The sequence below is a fragment of the Gymnodraco acuticeps genome, unplaced genomic scaffold (assembly GCF_902827175.1).
Source record: "Gymnodraco acuticeps unplaced genomic scaffold, fGymAcu1.1, whole genome shotgun sequence".
In the NCBI taxonomy this organism is placed as follows: domain Eukaryota; kingdom Metazoa; phylum Chordata; class Actinopteri; order Perciformes; family Bathydraconidae; genus Gymnodraco; species Gymnodraco acuticeps.
In genome coordinates, this window is record NW_022990701.1 from 4,870,055 (window position 1) to 4,892,599 (window position 22,545).

The window sequence follows — 22,545 nt, forward strand, 5'->3', positions numbered from 1 at the left end:
GGGTCGGGCCGGCTCTGGGTATTAGTGTATGGTAAATATGACGCTTCTGCTAAGAGAAACAACTCAACTGGCTCCGTCCAATAGTTACAACACATTACTACATATATCTCTGAAGCTCGGCAATCACCAATCAAGGTCATGTCTGTTCTTTTAATCTGTAAAAACTACGACTTGTGGTTTGTGTGTTATACTAAAATAAGATATCCAACTTAAGCTTGATATTGCATCCTCCAATGACTGATCCTAAAAGCATTCATATCTGTATTATTAAACATTAAAGGACATATTCACCACCTTTTATGTGGATGTCTAATCAGTTTTAATGGTAAATGTATTCAATAAAAAAAAATCAATCCCTCAGTGCTATTTTGAGTGAGAAAGCTCAGCTCAGCTGCAAAATCATTTTTTCCTCCCTACATTTTTAGCTTGGATTTGTATTCTCCGCCTCTGGGAAGCCAGTTCATGCTCTCAACACCAGACCTTTCTCACTCTCTTTTCCAGTTATGAAAACTAGCTCCAAAATGTTTTCATCTTTAAATATAGGTGCAGAGGATGTGATGGACGAGGATAGATTTTAGCTCATTTTGGCTGACTGATAGTCAGGTGTCTTTATTTCAGCCAGATTGTACGGCAGAAGAAATGTGGCAGGCAAGGGGTTTAGGTTTCAGCTGCATGAATGGCCAGCGGGAACCCTCCAGGTGTCAGAAGCCTGCATGCAATGCATCATGGTACATGTAGGCACTGCTGGGCAGGAAAACAGACAGACAGACAGACAGACAGACAGACAGACAGACAGACAGACATATAGATAGATAGATTAATCAACAAGACCCAGACAAGTAGAAAAATGTAACCTTTACTTATTTACAGATTGTACAGAGGTACTGAGTGACAAGGTATTATTTACAACACAACTAGTAGCTTAGAAACCCCTGAACTTATACACAAGTGAGATACACGGCAGGGAGACCTGGAGGACTACACACAAACGCAACCCTTCCACCCGGTACTGTATATAATATGTGTGCACCTCCACCAAACTGAGAACTGTACCGGGACCGACGTTTTCCACATGTTCCTTTACAGCGTTGTACAGGAGGCAGATGGGCCCAAAGTTGGTGACATCGCAGGCGAGGGGGGGGGGGGTGCGACGTGCGACTGTGGAAGGATCCTGGGCTCCACTCATGTTGAGGTGCACTAACCAGGATGGAGGGGAACGTTGGTACATGTAGCCCCGTTAGGTCAACTCAGGGAGAACTCAGGTGTTGCAGCAAAATAGGTACCACCAAAAACACAAGCACGTCATGCAATTTAAAAAAAAAAAGAAATTAGTTTAAAAATCTGTGTGATGGTGGAGGACGTACACATCTTATTACATGTTCTCTTAACCACATTAGTACAGACGCAACATGTGTGTGTGTTTGTATGTGTGTGTGTAAAACTGTATTTGATTTATATGAGTAAGAGCCAGGTCAAATGTTATGTGTGGGACGAAACCGAAGAGAGTACGGAAAAGTATACACACGCCAAAAACACACATCCACCACAAACAACCTCTTGATACGCATATCCTCTGTCTTATATAAATGCCTGCGCAGTGTAAAACACATACACACACACTCGCTCACACTCAGAGGTGAAACAGCACAGACTCGTAGAGGAAGAGAACTATGTGGGTGGGAGGGGGTTTTATATTATAACCACACAGGCTGGACTATCATTATTCATTGAGTGTGATTCAGATAAGAGACCCAGCTACGTGTTGCTATAGTTAACTGGTGTGATAGTTAACTAGCCTGCATGTTAACCCAGCAGTGAGGACTGTACAGTGAGGTCCCAACCAACAACACACCAGAGGAAAAATAAATCACACAAGAATCTAAAACATGCCAGTCTTTTTTTCCTTTTTTTTTTTCCTAAAGAAGCAGAATTAAAAGCCACGTCGTTATTGAAATGAATTCAACACTTAATACCATTCAAATCAAACAAATGAAAATCAGTTTCTAACATTTAAAACAAAGATTTCTCTGTACAGAAGTATAATATTGCAACCTGATATTGTGCATATAACTCACACACCAAACCTGTTAAGATTACCAAAAAGAGGGGCAGCGTTCACTGTTGAAAAGGTGCGTTTTTTTGTTAAAAACGGTCTTGCATTCTTCACAGCCGATATATATAAATGTGTTTATGTGTGTGTGTGAGAGAGAGAGAGAAAGAGAGAGAGAGAAAGAGAGATAAAGAGAGAGGGGGGAGAGAAAAGAGAATAGAGCAGAAAGATAATAGAGACAGACGCTCAGCTAATGGGATATCAAGTATTTTTTCCATCAAAATCCGTGTGCTCGAAAATCAATGCCCTTACTCAGTAGATTATGGATTTCTGGAACACTCATACACACATTGCTAGCTCGTCGAGTGTGTGCATATGTGTGTGTGTGTATATGAGTGAGTGTTGCCTCTGTAACGAGTCACTTTGCAAACTCTCTGCTTTGCCACGTGACTCTCAGCTGAAACACAGCGCTGTGTTCTCGCCAACAGAGAGCCACACAAGTACCAGCTACTCTGACGCTTGTCCAGGAGTATTCATTTGATGAGTAAATCTGCAACAGTGATGCTCTCGGCCTCTAAATTCACTATTGACACATGAAAATGGGCCTACAGTTCTTTAATTCAACATAACAAATGTAGTAGAATAAAAGTACTGTATCCTATGAGAGCCAGTGTGGGATTTGAGGAATTCTAGCGACTACTACTAATATTGTGATTTCCAACAATATGCTGAGATTTAAACACCACGACTGAACTTTTATTCTTCTGATACTCAATCTACTCTATAATAGAAGGAAGCAGGGAATGATAAAAAATGAATAAATAAGAGATTAAACAAAAAGCTGTTGAGGGAAGGCTGGTAAGGGGCAGATGAGCACTGTAAAAGTAAAAAAAAAAGATAAGAAAGATACAAATGTGTAGTTGTGTATACTGTATGATGCTGTACCCATTTATCTAACACTGTTATACTTCGGACCTTACAATGGAAACTTAACAGTGCCCTAAAACCCAATGTCAAAGAGAAATAAGAGAAAAAAGAAAACATCTATCCAGCGAATGATTGAGAATATTCATATTTTTCAGTACAAAAGTGTTTTTGGTCAAACGTCCGTGTTAGGTGGCAGGGTATAAAATCTACAAAGTGCACAAAGAGAAGCTATCTCATAGCTTCGACACACACACCCACCCTAATCTACTATCCTAGACTACTGCGTATGTGCATGTGTGTGTATGTGCATATATGTGTGTTTGTGTGTGTGTGCATATATGACCCTGTATAGGAGTTTAACTGTAACACAGGGCAGTAGGAAGCATGCAGTATGACCTGAAGGCTAGCTAAGGAAGCAAGGATGCTATACTGTATGTCTTTAGATCTAGAAACACTAGAACACACACTTTCTTCCTGATAGGCTTTTACCGGCGGCCATGTTTGGTCCACTTTTTGGAATGTTCAATTAACTGACATCAACAGTTACAGGGAAACAGTCGGTAGTTTTTGCTCCGCTCCCCTTTAAAAACGGACACAGTGTGTGTGTGTATGTTCGAGTGTTTGTACATCTGCGGGCAGGAGCCACCACGCTTCTCAGACCTGTGCCCTGACCCGCCCAGTCTATTACTAAGAAAGTAATTTCCATTCAAGTCAAGGATTACTCTAGTGTAGGTTACTACTCTTTAAGCCATGCTGGCAGTGCAGTTTGGAGGCTCAGACAACATACGGGTTGACTGTAGAAATCATAGTGCAAGAGGAGAGACCTGGAGAGAGGCGGGTGTGTTTAACTGTAATATGTGTGTGTGTGTGTGTGTGTTCTCAGAAAGAAAGGGGTTTTCTGTCAGTCCTCTTCATCTCTAAGAGGCTAGTGAGAGGGCGGGACAAGTCGGCTCGTCTTCCAAACACACGTGTTGTTCTTCCATCAGATCCCACTGTCGCCGTTAAAACTCCGTACACAGTGTCTCTTTTATTTCACCAGGGATTCGATCCGTCTTGTCGGACATATTGTCAGTTTGTGCCTTGTTGCCCACAGCTTGAGGCTAGTGCACACACTGACACTCACACACACACACTCTTCATCTTGTATTGTGCCTCCAGGTGTCCCTGTGGCCCTAACCCTGCCCTATAGAGGGTAGTGATAAAGAAACAATGATTTATTTATTTACTCAGCATTACCATTAACCTTTAGTCCTTCCCTTCCCATCTTTCACCTGTGTGTGTGTGTGTGTTTCCGTGTATGCGCTTAGAATCAGAGCTGCCTGGTCCTGTCACACACAACTCTGTCTTGCATGCGTGTGTGTCAGTGTGTTTCGGTAAGATAAGTGTGTTGCGTGCGAGTCTCAGACATCAGACTCGATGCTCGGCATGCGGCGGTAGAGCCGGGGCCGGTTGTCGCCGGCGCTCGAGGCTCGCGGCGCTGTCACATAGCTCATTGGCTGAGAGGCGGCAGGTGGGACCATGTAGGCCACCACGGGGGGCTCCTGTTGAGGGTAGAACACCTGTTGGTCGACAAGGCCGCCATACTGGTTGTTGTGATGGCTGCCATGGTTACCGAGGGTAAGCGACAGGGGCATTCGCTGCTTATAGAGCTCGTGGGCTGAGCTTCTCTGCGGCATGCGTGTGACAGACTGCGGGGAGGGCTCTCGTTGTGTGGTGCCAGGCGCTGACTGGAGGAAAGGGTTGTGAGAGGGCCGATCGGGGAAGAGACTCTTGGAGCGCCGGGGGAGCGGTAGAGGGGTGTCGAGGCTGTGGTGGTGGGAGGGGGACGGAGAGGGCGGGCTGCGGCTGCTGAAGGGACGGTCAGAGCGCATGGTGAGGACGTTAGCGTAGGCCCCCTCGTCCAGCTCCCGCTCCCGCTCCCGCTCCCTGTCTCTGTCGGGCAGGCTCAGCCCCCGCAGGTGGGTGTGCAGCTGCGACTGCCGCTCGGGAACGTCGTCCGGAAGCACGTTCTCATAGGAGTGCTGGCGACTCAGCTGAAGGTGCTGGGCCGACAAAGAGGTGGAGAGAGGTGACGGGGAGGAAGGGGTGGGCTCAAAGTGGCTTACGAGCCCGTCCCCTTCGCCCACCAGGCCCAACTCGCTCTGGGGAAGATAGTGTGTAAACATGTCCCCGCTGTGTGGGTGAGTGTGTGTGTGGGAGTAGTGCGAGTGCAGGTGGTCTTCACTGATGTCGTAAAGGTTTCCCAGGTGGGCACAGGCGTCACAGCGAGCCCCCGGGGAGCGGACGGTGTAAAGGCCGGAGTAACTGCTCAGCTTGGTCAGGCAGGAGCGACAGTGTCCGGGTCTGACGCTCTGTGACCCCTGACCCCCGCCCGGAGCTTCAAATGAACTTCCAGTTTTGTCCTTCGAGCTACAGGGAGAGAGGATAACACGGATTATACACAAAAAAAAAAACCTGTAACAGCATGAAACATGGTGTTTTTCTGCTGGATAGATACCTGCTGTGTGTGTAGGTGCTGTATTTCTTGTCCTTCAGGGAGTGCAGGTCGGCCTCCGCGCTGTGACTGTGGTGCAGTAGGCTGGCACTCAGCTGCAAGATGGGCGCATCCGCCTGGTGGGAGAGCGTGTGAGTGTGTGAGTATGTGCTGTCAGGTGGAAACAGGTCAGGGGGGTAAGTGTGGTCATCACCTCCCCCCTGGCTGTCTCGCTGGTAGGGGGGAGCTGACTGCAGACTGGCCTGGTCTGAGTCAATGGAGTAGATCTTTGATCCTCCGCCCCCGCTTCCCCCTCCTGCTCCTACCCCTCCTCTCTTCCTCAGCTGATTAATAGGCTTGAATCCGCCTCTGGCCGCCATCGAATCAGAATCTTTGTGTGATGGCGGCCGGCTGGAGCACTCGGAGATGTCAGAGTGTGGCGGCTCTTCAGGCAGGTAGCGCTGGCTCTTCATCTGTGGGGGTCCGGGTCCAGCGGCCGGGGTGGGGCTTGGGCCTGGAGATACGACAGTCGGCTGCGTTTTCAACGTCTCCACACTTTTCTTCCACAGGGCTCGAGGTTTTGAGCCCTGTGGGACGGCAGCGAGGGCCAGCCCGATGGGGCGGGTCTTGCCGTTGTCATTTGTGATTGACAGCTGGGGCTTGTTGGGGCTCGTCTGAAGAGCGGGGGTTTTCTGTTGCACAGGGAACGGCGCAGCATTGTTAAGAAGGTTTTTATGTCGCCCGGACAATGACAAGAAACTGTGCGGACCAGCGGCGTTGCTATAGAGACCAGGACCCTTCGGGGGCAGATGGAGAGAGTTACCTAGGAGACAAGGAGAGATGCACCTCAGACAGCAGATACAATAGATGGATGCTCAGCCGTTTGATACATTATCTACTGGCTATCCCTGGCACGCTGTTTGTGTGCCATCTAATGTGTTTCTAATCATGAGGCCAGCCTTTAGATGAAAGTCGATGCGATTACACAACAAGGTGAAAGGAGTCACCTTTAGATATGCATACGTAGACTGTTTAGGAAAGGCAGGGTGACCTCTGTACGTGTGAGCAATGGTGCCATGTCTACCTGCTCTGTGAGGAGGTAAAATACACAAAATAAATGTACACTATATGCTGTGAGGTGTACAAGTGTTATAGTACCTTTCCCCGACATCACATCTAGGATGTTGGGCTGCAAGAGCACAGCGTTGCGTTTAGGAGAAGACAAAGCCATGGACTTGGCAGACTTGAGCAGATGCAGCATGTTGGCTTGAGGACTGAAATCCAGTTCAGGATTCTTCTTCTTCATATCAATATGAACTCCATGGATGCAGCTCCATATACCCTGAGAGAAGGAGAGAAGAGAAAACAAAAAGAAAGAAAAAAAGGGAAAGGAGAGGCAGGGAAGAGAGAGATAATAAAATGGTTAATTCCCAACCCATTGACTTCACAAGAGAAAGAGTTCAAACATGCACAAGAGTAGTTTCCTAACACGGTAAATTAAGAAAGACCTCTGCATCCTATTCTCTTTGCGCCTTTACTGCAAACCCTAACCTCATTTTGTTTTGTAATGTGGCAAGTAGAGATAATCGCCACTTTTTAAGATTAACTGCTTTCAGAGGCGCCTAGAAAATTACATTTAGGTGATGATGTCACTGGAGGGGGCCTTTGAGTGCAAGGAGATGTTCTTCCTGGAGCCACTTAACCTCCAGCATCGCCGCTCTAACACACACACAGTTACACACAGACAGTCTTTTTGTAAAACATTTAATGTGTGAAATGCTGCTCATCTGGAATAAAAGCCCTGCCTCACACAGAGACATGGGACATGAATAATGAAAGAACGGTCTGACTGAATGTGCCCATTTTTGTTTTGTGTGTGTGAATATTTAGGTTTAAATGTGTGCACGGCCATCTCTCTGTATCCCTGAGCGGTAAAGTCCGTCCCTCACCTCGCAGCACCTGCACATGTATTACCATTTTTAAAAACTTTTTTAGAACAGACTTATGTGTGTGGCTGAGAGAGAGCAAGCTCTGTGTGTGTGTGTCTATAGTACTGTATGAGTGTGTGTTCACATCATCCTCTTATAGCTTGATTCCTCTCTCCTGTCATCCATATGCACAGCAGTAAATCCATCTCTTCCTCAGCTGGGCTCCATAATCACAATATCCTCCTCTTTTCTCGTTTATCACACACATACATACCCAGACTCCTTCTTAATATTAACAGTAACTATTGTGTGTGCGTCAAAGACACAAACACACACAATCACTTTCAGACACATTTCAGGCATTCACACGACTAAAGGTCCTTTATGTGCGTTTCCTTTGCGTCTGAAGAACTGTGAAGATTAGGCAAATTAGACTGCTTTGTTCGAGATGCAATTTTTGCACACAACAAGACAGACAACAGAGTAATCATTTATGTAATTTACTGTGATGTTTGAATGGATGTTGTTAAACACCACAAAGGCTACGCGGCTGCCTTCAAAGTCGCAATAATGTGCTGGTCTGTTGTATTTCTGCCTCAGTATGTAACCGCATTGAAACAATTTGAAAATACAGTGAGGTTTTGTTCCTCTTGCAGTTGTTCTGTTCCCTGCTTTATTTCATACTCTTTTAAAGTAGTCTGCGAGTCAGATTTAGTGTTTAAAACTGTCAATAACGTTACAAAAAATTCTCAACCCGAGTCCTGATATTGATGTTGCAACAACCAGTGCTTTCTTACAGCCCGAATCAATGCTGTACATCAGCTGCACTCTGGAGGATGGTGTTTGATCAGTAAGAGAGCAACATCTGAGGGTACTGCCTCAGAAGCAGATGGGGCAAGAACTGGACGATGTTCCTGCAGTGGGAAATTAAACTTTTCCCTCTCCTCACCCTGCTGATAGTGAAGAGCAGACCCGGCCTCCCAGTGCAGACGCCAGTGAAGCAGTATCTCAGTCTCCAGTAGAAAAGGTGTTCAGAAATAAAAGTGAGGATGGAGAGGCCCATGGCTGTGGCCAGCATGTAGAAGACACCCGCCATGTTGTCTACATCCAGCTGGCTGGACATCACCTCGTTCTTCTCACTGTGGCAGATCCCAGTCAGCCACTGCGCCTCCAGCTCTTCCATCTCACCTGTGGGAAAGGTGGTAAAGTCAAAGTTTAAGAATGCAGCAGAGGAAGAAAAGAAAAGACAAATATAGTGGTTGAGAAAAAGAGGGAATGGATGGGTGGTAGAGGGAAACAGAAAGGTGTTGGGGGGAAAAGTGCGTATCATTACGAAGAAAGATGGAGTGGAAAAGCGAGGAGGTGAGAGAAGTGAAGTGGTAAATAGATGGTAATGGAAAGGAGACAGGAGGTGGAGTGAGAAAAGGGGTTTGTAGAAAGAAGGAGAGAGAATTGATAGTGATGGAGTGATAAGCAAAGATGGGAGGAATTTTATCAGATTGAGTGTTTCTGTGTGTCGCATGGGCACGCAGGCGTTTGCCCTGAATAAAAAGGACGGGTGTGAATCGAGGCGCTTTAGTGGTTTCAGCAATTTGGTTTCTGTCTGGCTCATTCTCCTTCTTGCATTCACACCATCTCACAGCTTATTATTAGGAGTAAACATTACAGGACACACACACACACACACGGAGTAATGATGATGAAATGGTGTGTTAAGACTAGCCCCTGATAGCTTTCTGACAGAAGGAGGGAGGAGAGAGAGAGTGTTGGGGGAGGGTAAGGGAGGAGGGAAAGCTGAGCATTGGCACAACTGTAATAATACTAAAGGCTGGGAACATCTGAGAAACTTAAACTTCAATGCAGTGTGACTGATCTGCTGCAGAATGAGGATATGTGCGGGCGCCTCACCATCTCCTATGATGCCCAGTATGGCCAGATCAACCAGGCGTTTCCAGTAGGATCCTTTCTGTAAGGCGATACCATAACCCGTGGTGGCGAAGATGTAACCGCTGCCGATGGTGACAAGCTTACAGCCGTCGTCTCTGCCCGCCATGTAGTTCAGCACCGCAGCGTCGTAAATGAAAGCATCCAGCTTTCTGTAAGAGAACCACACATTCTGGATTTACTACATGCACCCGCGTTTGGATGATTCATCTGAGGGGTCATTACATTATTAAAATGAAAGAACAGAACATTTAAATATTTCTGCAGCAACATTTTTTTTAACATTTCTTCTCTCATCTTAGATAAAGTGCATATTGTTGCCTACATTATTCAGGCTTATATAAAACCATATTTAGCTACATCTGGGGAGAGGACATCAATTCTGAATGAACTGCTTGTCCTGAACATTTCACATTTTCTTTTGTAATGAGGACAATGCTGGCGCTGTCTTATCTCTGACACATTTGCTTTATTGCTAAGAGTTAAAGAGGGTTGAAAGCTCTCTTATGTCTGTCTAATGAATGTGAAACATGAGCCAGGATACAGTTAGCTTAGCAAACAAACCACAATGTATTTTTAAAACAAGACAATGTGAAATGTGATCCATCAGGATTCAGTAGTAAAGACCCCAACACTGCTGAGTCTTATGTACACATTGTGGTGCCAGTAGCAATGTTCATTAGATCCATAAACAAACCCATAGGATTAATCACAACAACTGCGTCCTCTTGGAGCCGAAATTCTCATTCAGATCAGATGATGGATCATGGGCACAGACTACTGTCCGGCCTGCACGCTGCTGCAGTTAATATTTACACGCACGATGATGTCTTTGTTTCACACTGAGAGATAATCTTTTACTTGCAAGTTTTGTCATCATTTTGACAAATTTAATTCAAGCTAAGGAGCCATCATTTGTGTCCGACTCAACAGTCCTCCTGTGTGGGAATGTAACCTCTGAGCTCAGCAAAAACACCAGCATGAGGAATGACCATTAACCAAACAAAATGTAACACGAGCTGCAGATCTCTTTTTATAACTTATTTATCAGCAAAAACAAGTCTTAGTGTACATATAACCTAATGAATACACCCCAGTGCTAATCAACCCCCTTGGGACTCTCCATGTTAGAGATTTATTCATTAATATTAAACACGTTGAATTAAACTGTTCACCAAAGGGCATAATGTTAAATGCAGTCATTGAGTATCTGTTTTGCGAATATGCACAGAAAAAGTCATTTAAAGCGCATCGAGCATCTGAAAACAAAACGCTGCAGATTCATTAAAGTGAAGAGTGCTTTAAATGTATCACTGCCTATTGCATGACTTTAAAAAGAGCTCTAAAGTGTTAAAGTTTTTTTCAGCCTAAACAATTTTGCTAAAGAATTGAATTAAACGCTGATTATTCTGCTGAACACATTCATTATACAGTTTTGATGTTGTATAAACAAAGCCTAATGTATAAGGTATGAGAAAAAACATAATCTACTTGAAAAGGCAGTATCAATGAAGTAATTGCAGAGAGGGAAAAGCAAAAAAGTACAATTATATTTGAGGAAAATACCCCAAAGATCAAAGCACACAAAACTAATGAACAAATAAAAGCACTGCAGCCATCCTTCCATTAGTGCATGTTTAGGAGGGAGAATAAAGGAAACTCCAGAACAAATTACTCTCTCCCTGTTTTGGCAGCTCCCTCTTTCCAGCAGCAACAGACTCAATAATGAGCACTTGCAGGCAGCGTCTGCTTTTTACAGGGGCTGACAGAAACACTGAGCATAGTTTCTGCAGCATTTTAGCATGAGATAAAGTCGGGCCCCATGGGGCTGAGTTTCGGTGTGATGCAATGTATTTTTTTTGTTTGTTTTCACATGATCTTATGAATACTAGCGGTCTGTAAACAGAATAAGCCTTTCAGGTATAATAAAGCTCAACTTCACATAGGTTGAATTGACAAGTTCACAGTACCCAGTCTTGAGGCTGACCAGCGCATCCACAACGCCAGTCTGATGGTATTTGGTCATGTATTGATGCATATTGGGATAGTTCTTCCTGATGTTGCGCTCGGTGCTGCCGTTAGGAACCGTCCCGAAGCGAAATGGAGGCGAATAGGAATACGGACTCTGGAACTGCAGGGAGAGAAATAAGGAAAAAAAGGGACAAGTTTAATTTGAGACAAAAACATTTGTGTATTTTATTTGTATTAATTGCATTCACTTGTAATTTAATTTCTATAATTCATAGTTTTATCATCGTCGTGAAGTTTTTTTTAGTTGTTGTGTTGTCGTCCAATGTGAAAAATAAATAAAGACAATGGTAGAAAAAATACTTTAACGCTGAAATTGACAGAAGGAACACAAAAGAAGAAACAATGAAGCTAAAAGAGAGGAGGAGAAAAACAGCAAGAAGTTTGAGAAAAGTACGAGAATAAAGAGAGTCTAAGAAAGAGAGGGAGTTCAACTAAAAGAGAGGAAGAGGAGAGAGGAGGAAGGAGAGTGACGAGAGGAGACAGAGGAGAGAGGAGGCAGGAGAGACAGTGGAGTGGACTCATCAGTCATCATCATCATGTGTCCAGTCTAGCGTAAGACTGGCTGGGGTTCTGCTGACACTGCCAGCTTCGGCAAACATACACACACACATCCAAACACAAACACACACACATACGTCTTTGATCCATGCAGCCCATGTGCAGCCTGAGCTGGCAGTGCTGTGCGGTGACAGCTACGGCCAGAGGGTTAGGGCTGTTGAAGCCAAGGGCGTTCACTGGAGAGCCCTGTCTGGCCTCGGGGCTGGCATCCATTACAAGAGCAACCCTGACTGTGACTGTGTTTAGTTTCTTCTGTGTGTGTGTGTGTGTGTGTGTGTGATCGCACCTTCTTGTCAGACAGTCCAGTCACTTGGTCCACAAACTCTTCCTGGATCATGAAGGCAGCCAGGTTGGCAGTGTAGGAGGCCAGGAAGATGACAGCGAAGAAGGCCCACACTGAGACGATTACTTTGCTGGTTGTGCCCTTTGGGTTCTGCACAGGCACGGAGTTGTTAAACACCAGACCCCACAGCAGCCAGACGGCCTTACCGATGGTGAAGGATGGACCATGTGGGTCTGACGGAGAGAGGAAGTGAAGCAGAAGGAGACATTTAAAAAAGACGGAGTGTAAAAAATACTACGTAGCGAAAAAACACCAAATCAGGTTGAAGAGTCTCCAACCTTAGGGTCACAACGTTTCTGATAATATGAGGCTTATTTTGGGGTTAAAAAAACAGCAAGCCAGGTAATGTATTACAAGTTTAAATTAAAATAGTAATTGTTATATTTTCCTACCTTCCTGCCATCCAGTAGCTAAAACAACCCTTAGTCATTCATTACCAAGACCATCATTTTTGCAAATCATCATACCATAGCCATCATCTATTTAACAGCAAGCAATGAGACCGTCCAAAAAGGGAAGTTAAACAAAGAGTTTATGATCCAGTTTGAGGGCATCACGCTTCCTCCGGAGGGGTGACATTGTAAAATTAATGTGACAGCAATAATGGCTTTCCTTTTTTACACCTGCAGCTCACACATTTTGCAACAGTCATTGCAGACGACTGACATTAAATTGGGTTTATGACCATGATTAATTGATAAAGACCAACATTTATAAACCAAGATATTGACCTTTCTAGCAAGTCAAATCCACAAAGTAAACCACTGAACAAGGAGATTTAAAAGGATAATTTTTCAGACTCAAATCGTATCGTGAAAAGAAAAAAAACGATTAAAAATAAGCTTAAGAGATTTAGACCTGCTACTCGTGAAGTAATTTGCACCTGAAACACACCACACACTGCAACTGAAGAGGTCCAACAGTCACTCAATTGTACTTAAATAAAATTAAAACCGATAGAAAGTGTTGGTGAAGAGAAAAGAGAGTTGTGATTGCAGAGTTGTACCGCAGCAACAAATCTTAAGGAATTCGTAGTTATGTTGGTAAATATTTAGCGAAAGACAGCCGCCAATTGGCTCATTTTCACAGTCAGTGAAGGTTGGCAACCTCACAGTGACAACAGGACTCCAAGAAGTTCCTCACATTTAGCAAATAAACATCAGAGTGTTAGGAATATTTATCAGAAGCCAATTAGTCTATTTCCAAAATATATTTAACCTTTATTTTAAAGTTACTTTCTTCTCCTCGAGATGAAACAGATTATACTTATAAAACTGTTTTTTATTTGGGAATGTGTTGTTCATTGAGTGTAAGATAAAAAAATTAGCCAACTAAACACATTGAGTTTTACTGTAATATGTACAGGTGGGCTAGAAATACAAAATCTAAGCAAAACACGATTCCATTGCAACACCTAGATCGGCCTTTAGGTAATTTAAAGGTCCCATGTCATGCTTTTCCGGTTATTACCCGTCCCCTTGTGTGTTATGAAGGTTTTTATGCATGTAAACGGTCTGCAGAGTCAAAAACCCTCAAAGTACACCCTGTAGCGAGTACAACTCTAACACAGAAAATACCTCCCCAAAACGCCTCTTTGGAGATTTCTCATTTACTTCCTGGGTATCGCTACGTAGGGATACCCAGTAGCCACGCCCAGAGCTATGGCCGCACCCTCTGCCAGCCTTTCACGAAACAAAGCTTCCCAAACCTTTCAGCGATTAATGCCGGATATGTACAGCGTAGGGCACTGAAGAACGATGCTGTTCCTACTTTGTTTGGACCAGCGGGAGATTCGGGTACACAACCTGCAAGTATTCATTGTTGTTTGTGTATTTATGATGTTTAAAACAAACAGGTATCTACCACAATGGAGAAATGCTCTCCGCAGACCCATTCTCACAGCGTTATAAACCTTTTTCTTACTCAATATCAAGCCACACTTATTGTTTTTACTTCGGCTGTGAGTGTTTGTGTGTGCACGGGGGGGGGGGGGGGGGGAATGAATACAGTACCAGTGAATACACATGCTGTATGAGAAACCAATGTGAGTTTGGAAAATTGCACAGTATAAATCTATTTTAGTTAACCTCAACAATGGAATTATGATCAGTAGAAATGGCCATGACATGGGACCTTTAACTGATGAATTAATCTAAAATGTAGTTTTATAGCATTATTCTGAGCCAGCAGGGCAGCTTGAGGAGCTGCTTTCTGATGATGTGCCTAGCTTTAGGAGAGAACTGTTAATGCTTACATCGAGTGAACCGTCTAAAGTCTGGGTAACAATAGGTCACTTATTTCGCTCCAGGGGAAGCTTGGATCTGTGCTTCTCGCTCCTGGGAGAAACGATCGGTTTGATATTTCTAATTGTGTGTGTACGCTTACCTTTGCCTTGGGCCAAGTTGCGGTTGAAGCCCAGCGGACTGACAAACTCAAAGAGGAAGACGGCGATGGCTGTTACAAGAAGCAGCATCACAAACATCATCACCCAAACGGATGCACTGAAGGGCTCTGAGAGGGGGAGAGAGGGTGGGGGGGAGAGAGAGTTAAAGTTGAATCAAGTTCATGATGCACTGTAGTGCAGATGCATAAAAAAGTGAGGGACGGAGAGAAAGAGGTGACAAACTTGGAAAAACAAAAGACACTCAAAAAAAGAGAACAGGCACAAGTGGGAGAAAGGCGAGGAAAAGATAATAGGAAAGACACAGAGAAGGGAGGAAGGGAGGAAGGGAGGAAGGGAGGAAGGGAGACAGACGGAGTGAGGGAGGGCGGATGGGAGGAGAGGGAGAGTTAGTCACAGAGAGTTTGACGGAGCACATTTCCATATTTCTCATTATAGGGAGAGGCCTGGGGCGGGGGAGATCGTAGAGGAAGGGGAGAGAGAGAGAGAGAGAGAGGGTGAGAGAGAAGAATCAAACTCTGAGTGATCTGATGTGTCCTGCTGCGGGCATGTGTACGTGGTCTATGTGTGATTTGGGCATGTGTGTGTGTGAGAGTGTGAGTCTGAATGTGTTTGGTGAAGAGCAGGGCAGGAGTTCAGAGAGCGGGGTGAGTGTCAGAGACGCTGAACCCAGACAAAATGTGTGTGTGTGTGTGTGTGGTGTGTTTATGGTGTGTGTGTGTGTATGTGTGTGACTGTATGTCTAAGTATGTGACTGCCAGGGTTAGCCAACCCTGAGAGATTGTGCACTGAGGTGCCTCAAATATGAGTGCGAGAGATACTGAACCGTCACTGATACCCTGGCCCCGGCTCAACACACACTCACACACACATGCATACAATGTGCTTTCATATAAATACACTCACAAAGCATTCACCCCTTAATATACATATGGCCAGAGCACATCCATTCTCTACACACCCCTGATTCAATACACAAAGACCTAATATAATCGTGCAGTATAACACACATTTTTTCTCCCTCCCCTCCCCTCCCTTACACACACACACACACACACACACACACACACACACACACACACACACACACACACACACACACACACACACACACACACACACCACACACACACACACACACACACACACACACACACACACACACACACACACACACACACACACACACACACACACACACACACACACACACACACACATGCATGCTAACACATGGCTTGATACACAGGGACCAACACACACATGGTCCAATACATCCCCTCGCTCCTCGTCTCGCTCCAATGACAATACAAGACATTAGGCCAGCACAGAAGAGCGCTCTAGTTTCTAGTCATCTGAACAACTGGAGGAGGAGAGAGGATGGGAGGAGGAGAGGATAGTATCAAGAATGCTTTGTTTGAAGCTGACTTTTCAAAAAACATCTGGCACACTGCTTCCTGCGCTCTGCTAGACATAATGTGCTCAGGGTGTTGAGGCCCAGATAAAGTCAGAGTACAAGTGGAATTTGGCCAGCATACTGTATACTGTCTGAATAAAATGTTACATTTTATGTGTAGGATTTTGCCAACATGTAAGCACCCCTTCCTCTGTTTTTCTGCTCCCAGTTGTCGGCACACTTGCGGACAAGTGGAGGAAAACATGAAGAAGAAAGCATGTATAGTTAAGGAGGACAAAAATAAAAGATTTACCGAGGAAGGCCGAAGGAGAGACGGTCCCGTTGCTACGTGACACCATGACGCTGATGCCAGTCTCCACAAAGGGCACGGAGAAGTCAATAGCCACTGACCTCTCCTCATTGATAGTCAACGAACCGACCGCCATTATCGCCTTCTTGTACACCACCTGGTAGACAGAAGATAGAAAGGTAGCATTGCGTGCAGGACTCACTGACAGAACAATAAATAAAGTGAGCTCCGTGAACATTTGGACATCATTTGTCTCAGATATGGTCCTCCTTTTTTATTTTGGGACGTGAAATATCACAGTGACTGAGGGTATAAGCTCAGAATGTCAGCTTCAGTTGGAGGGCACTTTTGGCTGAAAAATAAAAATACAGCTGTCTTTTCTCGTTGTGCTACCATTTCCTGGTGTCTGGATGTTTTCTGACAGATGGAGATTCTGCACATAAAGACGTCATCTCTACGATGCAGTGACATGTTATGTTTCGTCTTCAGATTTAATTGTCTAAGTCTCATAGCCGTCTTCTCCTGAAGGCATTACAACTATGGATCAAACTCTGAGTTTCCATTATCGGACATGTTATGTGTTTAATCTCGACCTTTGGGGATTTTACTTTAAAAAGCCTTGCATTTCATCTGTGATTGAATAAATAATTTTTAGAAAAGATAAATGATAATGATCAACTGAGCCTCAAGGTATCCTCGAAGAGCTTTATCGTCTGCACACTTAAATAGTTGATGGTATGGATTTTAAAGCCCCAAAGGGAAGCAGCATTGGAAATATAAATGACATGAATAATGCATAATACAGTGGGATTTAATGATAACAATTTAGCATTTTTGGGTGATTCACAAGTGGTTGTATTCAAAATCTTTTTCTACTCCTATAGCAGAAACACATGATCAGAAAGCATAGGAAAACATTATATTTGATATGTTTGTATCTAGTATCACAATATCTATTAATGATCTATGAATCATTTTAAAAGTGATGCATTCAGTCCTGTTTGTTAAGATGTGTTGGTGCAACCATGATTATAACACTTAATAGCAGTACTCCATATTCTTTAGTCAACAAATCCCATTGAAAGACCCAAACCAGCAAAGAATCACTTCTTTTACAAATATCATTTCTGTATCTTAAGCCTGATACAGTGTCTTGTTATCAACAACCCACTACTTCCCAAGTAGGAATACATACATTTGAATCTATATGCAAAACACAGAGTAGGAGGTTTAATGGTATTTGTTGACATACAATAAATGATATATAGAAAAACCTTTAGAGACACCTTCAATCATTATACTTAATAATTATTCCACGACGAGTCCGACTGAAGGAAGGACTATTCCTAACAAGACAAATACGGCTTGAGTTCTGTTCCACCATTAAATATTTTAAATCTAATTTGAGGACCCATATTTCTTCACTTCCTTTTAGTTCAATCTGCCCGTGGCTTTTATTGAGTTCCCTCTTTACTTATTTCTAACTTCCTCTGCTGCTTTTTAATGTTCTTTAAGTCAATTTCTCCCAACTTCCTTTATTATATTTTCCTTATTGTTTTTTTTGTATTACATGATGTATTTATTGTATCTATTATGCACTTTTAAATTCTTATGTATACCTGCATTAAGGTAGATCCTAAACCATGTGCCTCAACCTGAAGGCACATGGTCCTTATGTTTTTAATTCAACTACACTGACTTGAAAGCTTATTTGCTTTGTTGCCAAAACTTAGATAACAATGTCAATGCCATTTTCACATTTGTCCATTACATATATTAAGCTACTACAGCAGTGCAGTGGGTTAACCTAGCTTAGCATAACAACTGGAAGCTATAGAGGGGATGGTTGGTGGATTTATGTTAAATCTGGACAGATAGAGGCTAGCACGTTCCCTCAGTTTCAAGTCGTTTTGCTAAGCAAGCTGCTGGCTAGATAAGCGTATTTCACAATGATTACATGGAAGGTCAGACCGATATGGTTTTATAGTAAAGGACAGACGAGTATTACGCACCTCTCCAACCATGCCGTTCCACATATTGTTGATCTTCTTGCCGTGTTTCCCATTTAAGACCAGGTAGAGGTCGTAAGTGAACTTGACGTTCCTCGCTATCTTCTTCAGAATGTCAATGCAGAAACCTTTGCAGCACTGCTTAATGTAGGAACCTCCTGATGATGTGCTGTTACTGCAACACACAGAAACAAACAATAAGGTCATATTTCTTTTATATTATAGGACATTTCAGTGTTATATAAGCGAGGAATATGTGAGTGTTACTGTAACCCTGCTCGCTCCACATCTGGTGGTTCCATCAAACTGTAAAACTAGAATTATGATCGTGCCGAGTAAACATAAACACTGCTATAGGGCACAGAGAGCTTGTATGGAGTTTGTGAGTGTGTTTCCCCTCTGTGCCTGAAAACACAGGGGTACTGAGCAGATGCTGCTGGGCTTTAAATAGAGCTGAACAACCAACCCACATGATTAAAATATCATCTGTCCTGCGCCTCGTCTCTCCACGTCCCTTTTTCTCCTCTTCCTATGTTTTACTGATTATGTCTGTTAGGAAGCGCTTTTCCAAAACTCTCGATCCTACTGTACATTCCCACGGCCGCCTCACAGACAGGACGTACAGAAAGGAAAGAGATTTTTCCGTACACTTTTCTGACAACCCTCCCTGAGGACCTCTGAGCTGTGAACTAAACTGAATTGTTGGATCGAATGATACTCATAATCTATTAAACTCTACCAGCATTTAAAAAAAAGTATTTTCATGGAAAGTTTATTCCTCATCTGTGTCATCCATCTCTGATGTACTGTAACATGTATGGATTTGAACAGTGACTCTGTGCCCTTTTCACTTGCCATTTCAGTCGACTGATTCATGAGAAAGTTCATAAAGAACTGAAGGATTCACACACCGAGAACGACTGTCAAAGAACTGAAACATCAAAGGATTAAAATGTGTTTTAACAGCAGTCAACTGTATCTGCAGCACAGCAGAGTGTGCGTGTCTGCATGTGTGTAAGTGTGTGTGAGAGAAAGAGAGCCTAGTTTGTGCACATACATGTGAGTGAGGCTGTGTATGTGCAGTATGTCCCCCAGGTGTTCTCATGCACACATAATGTATACATTAGCTCTTCCCAGCTGAGCCCTCTCTGTGTCCTTATGTCACTACACACACACACACACACACACACACACACACACACACACACACACACACACACACACACACACACACACACACACACACACACACACACACACACACACACACACACACACACACACACACACACACACACACACACACACACACACACACACACACACACACACACACACACACACACACACACCACACACACACCACACACACACACACACGCACACACACGGCAACAACAGCATCCCCAAGACGCACATACGGTGCATCTGTTTGATTCATGTTGTGCTTTTGTAACAACAAGCCCATACAAATAAAATGGAAGTAGTGACTGAGTAAATGTAGCCCTTATGGATGGTTGGATGTATGCATGTACGCATACATGTACGCATACATGTGCGCATGGATGGCTGGACATAGAAAAAAGCAAATGTAACGTGAAAAAGGACCCAGAAGAGACGAGTCATCGGGGCCGGCGACCGCTCAGACTTGTGCGGCCAACGCTCCCGAGGAAGGTTAAGATATCGGGTCACAACAAGTTAAACTTTCCATGCGCTGTGATTCAGTCGTCTAAATTGTGTGCGCCTACAGTGTTGCAGTGTCGTGACTGCATGGGTCAGAAACTCAATGGTTGTTGTTGTTGTCCTGTCTGTCATCCCAAACCCATTTGACACAAACAGCTTTTATTATGGTGGATTCTGTTTGATAAAAAAGGTAAATCAATCTTCAAAGAGTGTAATTATGGTAGAATGTCCTGCATTTACCTTGTGGCTAACAAGGACTCTCTTCCTATTATATTCTATCTAAATAGCTATCTTGAAAAATGCATCTTTTTCTCTATTGTGTGGCAGAATCGATTGAAGTTTTGACAATAATGCTCTCAGTCATGAGAGGGAAAAATGAGAAAAGATGGGTTTTTGATGGACTGTGTTGCGGCTAAATGATCATCAAGCAGCCCGGAGCTGGTGGCAAACAAACCTGCAGCAATTATGATTAACGCTTACAGGATGCACCCTGAACTGGCTGTATACAGATGAGCTCAGATGTGAGCTGAATTGTAGAAAAAGCAGAGAGAAGCAAAGCACTCGTCATGCAGGAGCTCTCATTGAGGTGTCCACATATAGCAGATAATTGGAGTAAAACCCAAGATGTCAAAGAATCCAGAAGATGTACCTTTGAGGATGTTTTACTTCCACTGACTACTTGGGAAATATCCCTGCATTGTTTACACACACGTGAAGGCCTGCAACATATTTCTGCCCCAATGAAAATGCCTTGAAGATTTATTCAAAGAGATAAGTACATTGTATTGTTTGACATGTTGCTGTTGAAAGAAATATAACTCTTAAGCTTTCTCCTGGACTGACACATCAAATCTTGATATATAGGCAATGTAAACAAAAATCACAAGCAATTGAAATGAAATCTCTAAATGAATCTATCAAGCTTTATGCATACATTGCGGGATGACCAGCGCTCCACAAGGCTTAATCTTTACTAAGGTGCTTGAAGCATGAATACGTTCACTTCAAACTGATTAAAGTCAAACACGGCATTCATCTTTAAATGGTGGACTTCTCTTCTTCTTTCACGTTTTATATACATTAGTTTCACTGTGATGAGAATTTAAAACAATATCTCTTCTAAGAAAGGAGGATTTCAGCCATTCAGCCCACTGCTATTGTCCCAGAGGACAAAGTGATATATACGCAGTCAGGTGGTGAGTGGTGAGGTGGGAAAAAAACTGTATATAATCATAAAAGATAATCACATTTGATGAAGCAGTGCAACAAAGTCGTAGATGAATTTGTGAAACATTTCTATTCCATTAGCTGATACTGTTATCTCGAGCCAAACAGAAAAAAAAGATTCCTGCGATCCTGAAGTGATGATGTTTCATAAAGAAATGCTAAAAAAAGATTTAAAAAGTCTAAGTAAACAAAACGAGGGATGTTTTCCAAACAGCAGATGCAGACGGAGGATATGGCGGAATTGGGATATTCAGGGAAGAAAGGCAGTTCCTTTTTGTTCTACAATGGAGGAAATGATGTAATTGTGCTGTCCCGTCTGGATTAGGAAGGACATTTCATTATTGGGGAGCGGTAGAAAGAAGAGACAAGGCCAGGTGAGACGATGACTTAGCGCAGGGAGGCGAGTGCGGATAGCCCAGAGCCGGCAGAAAGTCCCTGAGGAGCCTTGAATGCCAGGACCAGAATTCTGAATTTGATGTGAACATCCACCGACAGCCAGCGGGGAGGGAGGGGGTCGAATACGTGGGGAGGCGACAAAGGGAACTTAGGGGGGGTTGCAGACAGGGCATGGTGCAGATGGTCTGTAGTGGCTGAACAGAATAGTTTACGAGCCGGGGTCCTCCTGGGAGATGCAGCAGTCCAGATGGGAGATGACAAAAGGTTGGGCTGCGTCCCAAATGAAACCTATTTTCATTTGCTTTCAAGTTACAGCTCAGGCTGAGATTTATGTATTTATAGTTTTTCTCTTTAAGGCACACTGCACATTCACAGGCATTACTGTAAATGTGCCAGAGCTGTTCGTCCCAAGGCTATTTAAATGAAGGCAGAGACAGTCTCAGTCTTATGGGAGCGATTGGGTATGACACATGTTTAATGTATCTGCAGCTACAATGTTAGAGAGTTACAGCAGACGGTGCTAGACATAACAATGATAGTGTCCGGCTGTCCGCTCAGGTGCTCTTTGGGTCTGCTAGGCCTGACGAAATATTATGGGTTCACGCGTACAGGTGACGGATGATTGTTGGAGAGGAGAGGAGGTCCATGGGGAGGAGCTAATGCCATCTGAACACAAACATGGTCTGATGAACCATGACTGCGTCACCAGGGCGAGGGTGTTTGATGACCAGAAACACCTGATGACCCCTGCTAACATCACTGGTGATGTGTGAAAGATGTACAGTATTTTATCAATGGCCACACTAGAAAAGGTGACGGCAGAAAAACAATAACTTTTCTTCAATGAAAAGCATTTGTTTATGGTCTTT

General features: G+C 43.7%; 1 protein-coding gene across 1 annotated transcript in view; it reads right to left on the minus strand.

Moving 5' to 3' along the window:
- Positions 1–837: 837 nt before the first annotated feature.
- The window catches only part of grin2ab (glutamate receptor, ionotropic, N-methyl D-aspartate 2A, b), a 102,571-nt gene continuing 80,863 nt past the window's right edge, over positions 838–22,545 (minus strand). The window contains exons 11-20 of the mRNA XM_034231245.1: positions 18,374–18,545; positions 16,365–16,518; positions 14,640–14,765; positions 12,198–12,427; positions 11,293–11,453; positions 9,287–9,474; positions 8,328–8,566; positions 6,609–6,792; positions 5,475–6,273; positions 838–5,386 (exon numbers count right to left, since the gene is read on the minus strand). Of these exons, the coding sequence (XP_034087136.1) occupies positions 4,378–5,386; positions 5,475–6,273; positions 6,609–6,792; positions 8,328–8,566; positions 9,287–9,474; positions 11,293–11,453; positions 12,198–12,427; positions 14,640–14,765; positions 16,365–16,518; positions 18,374–18,545 (3,262 nt within the window). The 3' untranslated portion in view covers positions 838–4,377. The remainder of the gene's footprint in view (positions 5,387–5,474; positions 6,274–6,608; positions 6,793–8,327; positions 8,567–9,286; positions 9,475–11,292; positions 11,454–12,197; positions 12,428–14,639; positions 14,766–16,364; positions 16,519–18,373; positions 18,546–22,545) is intronic.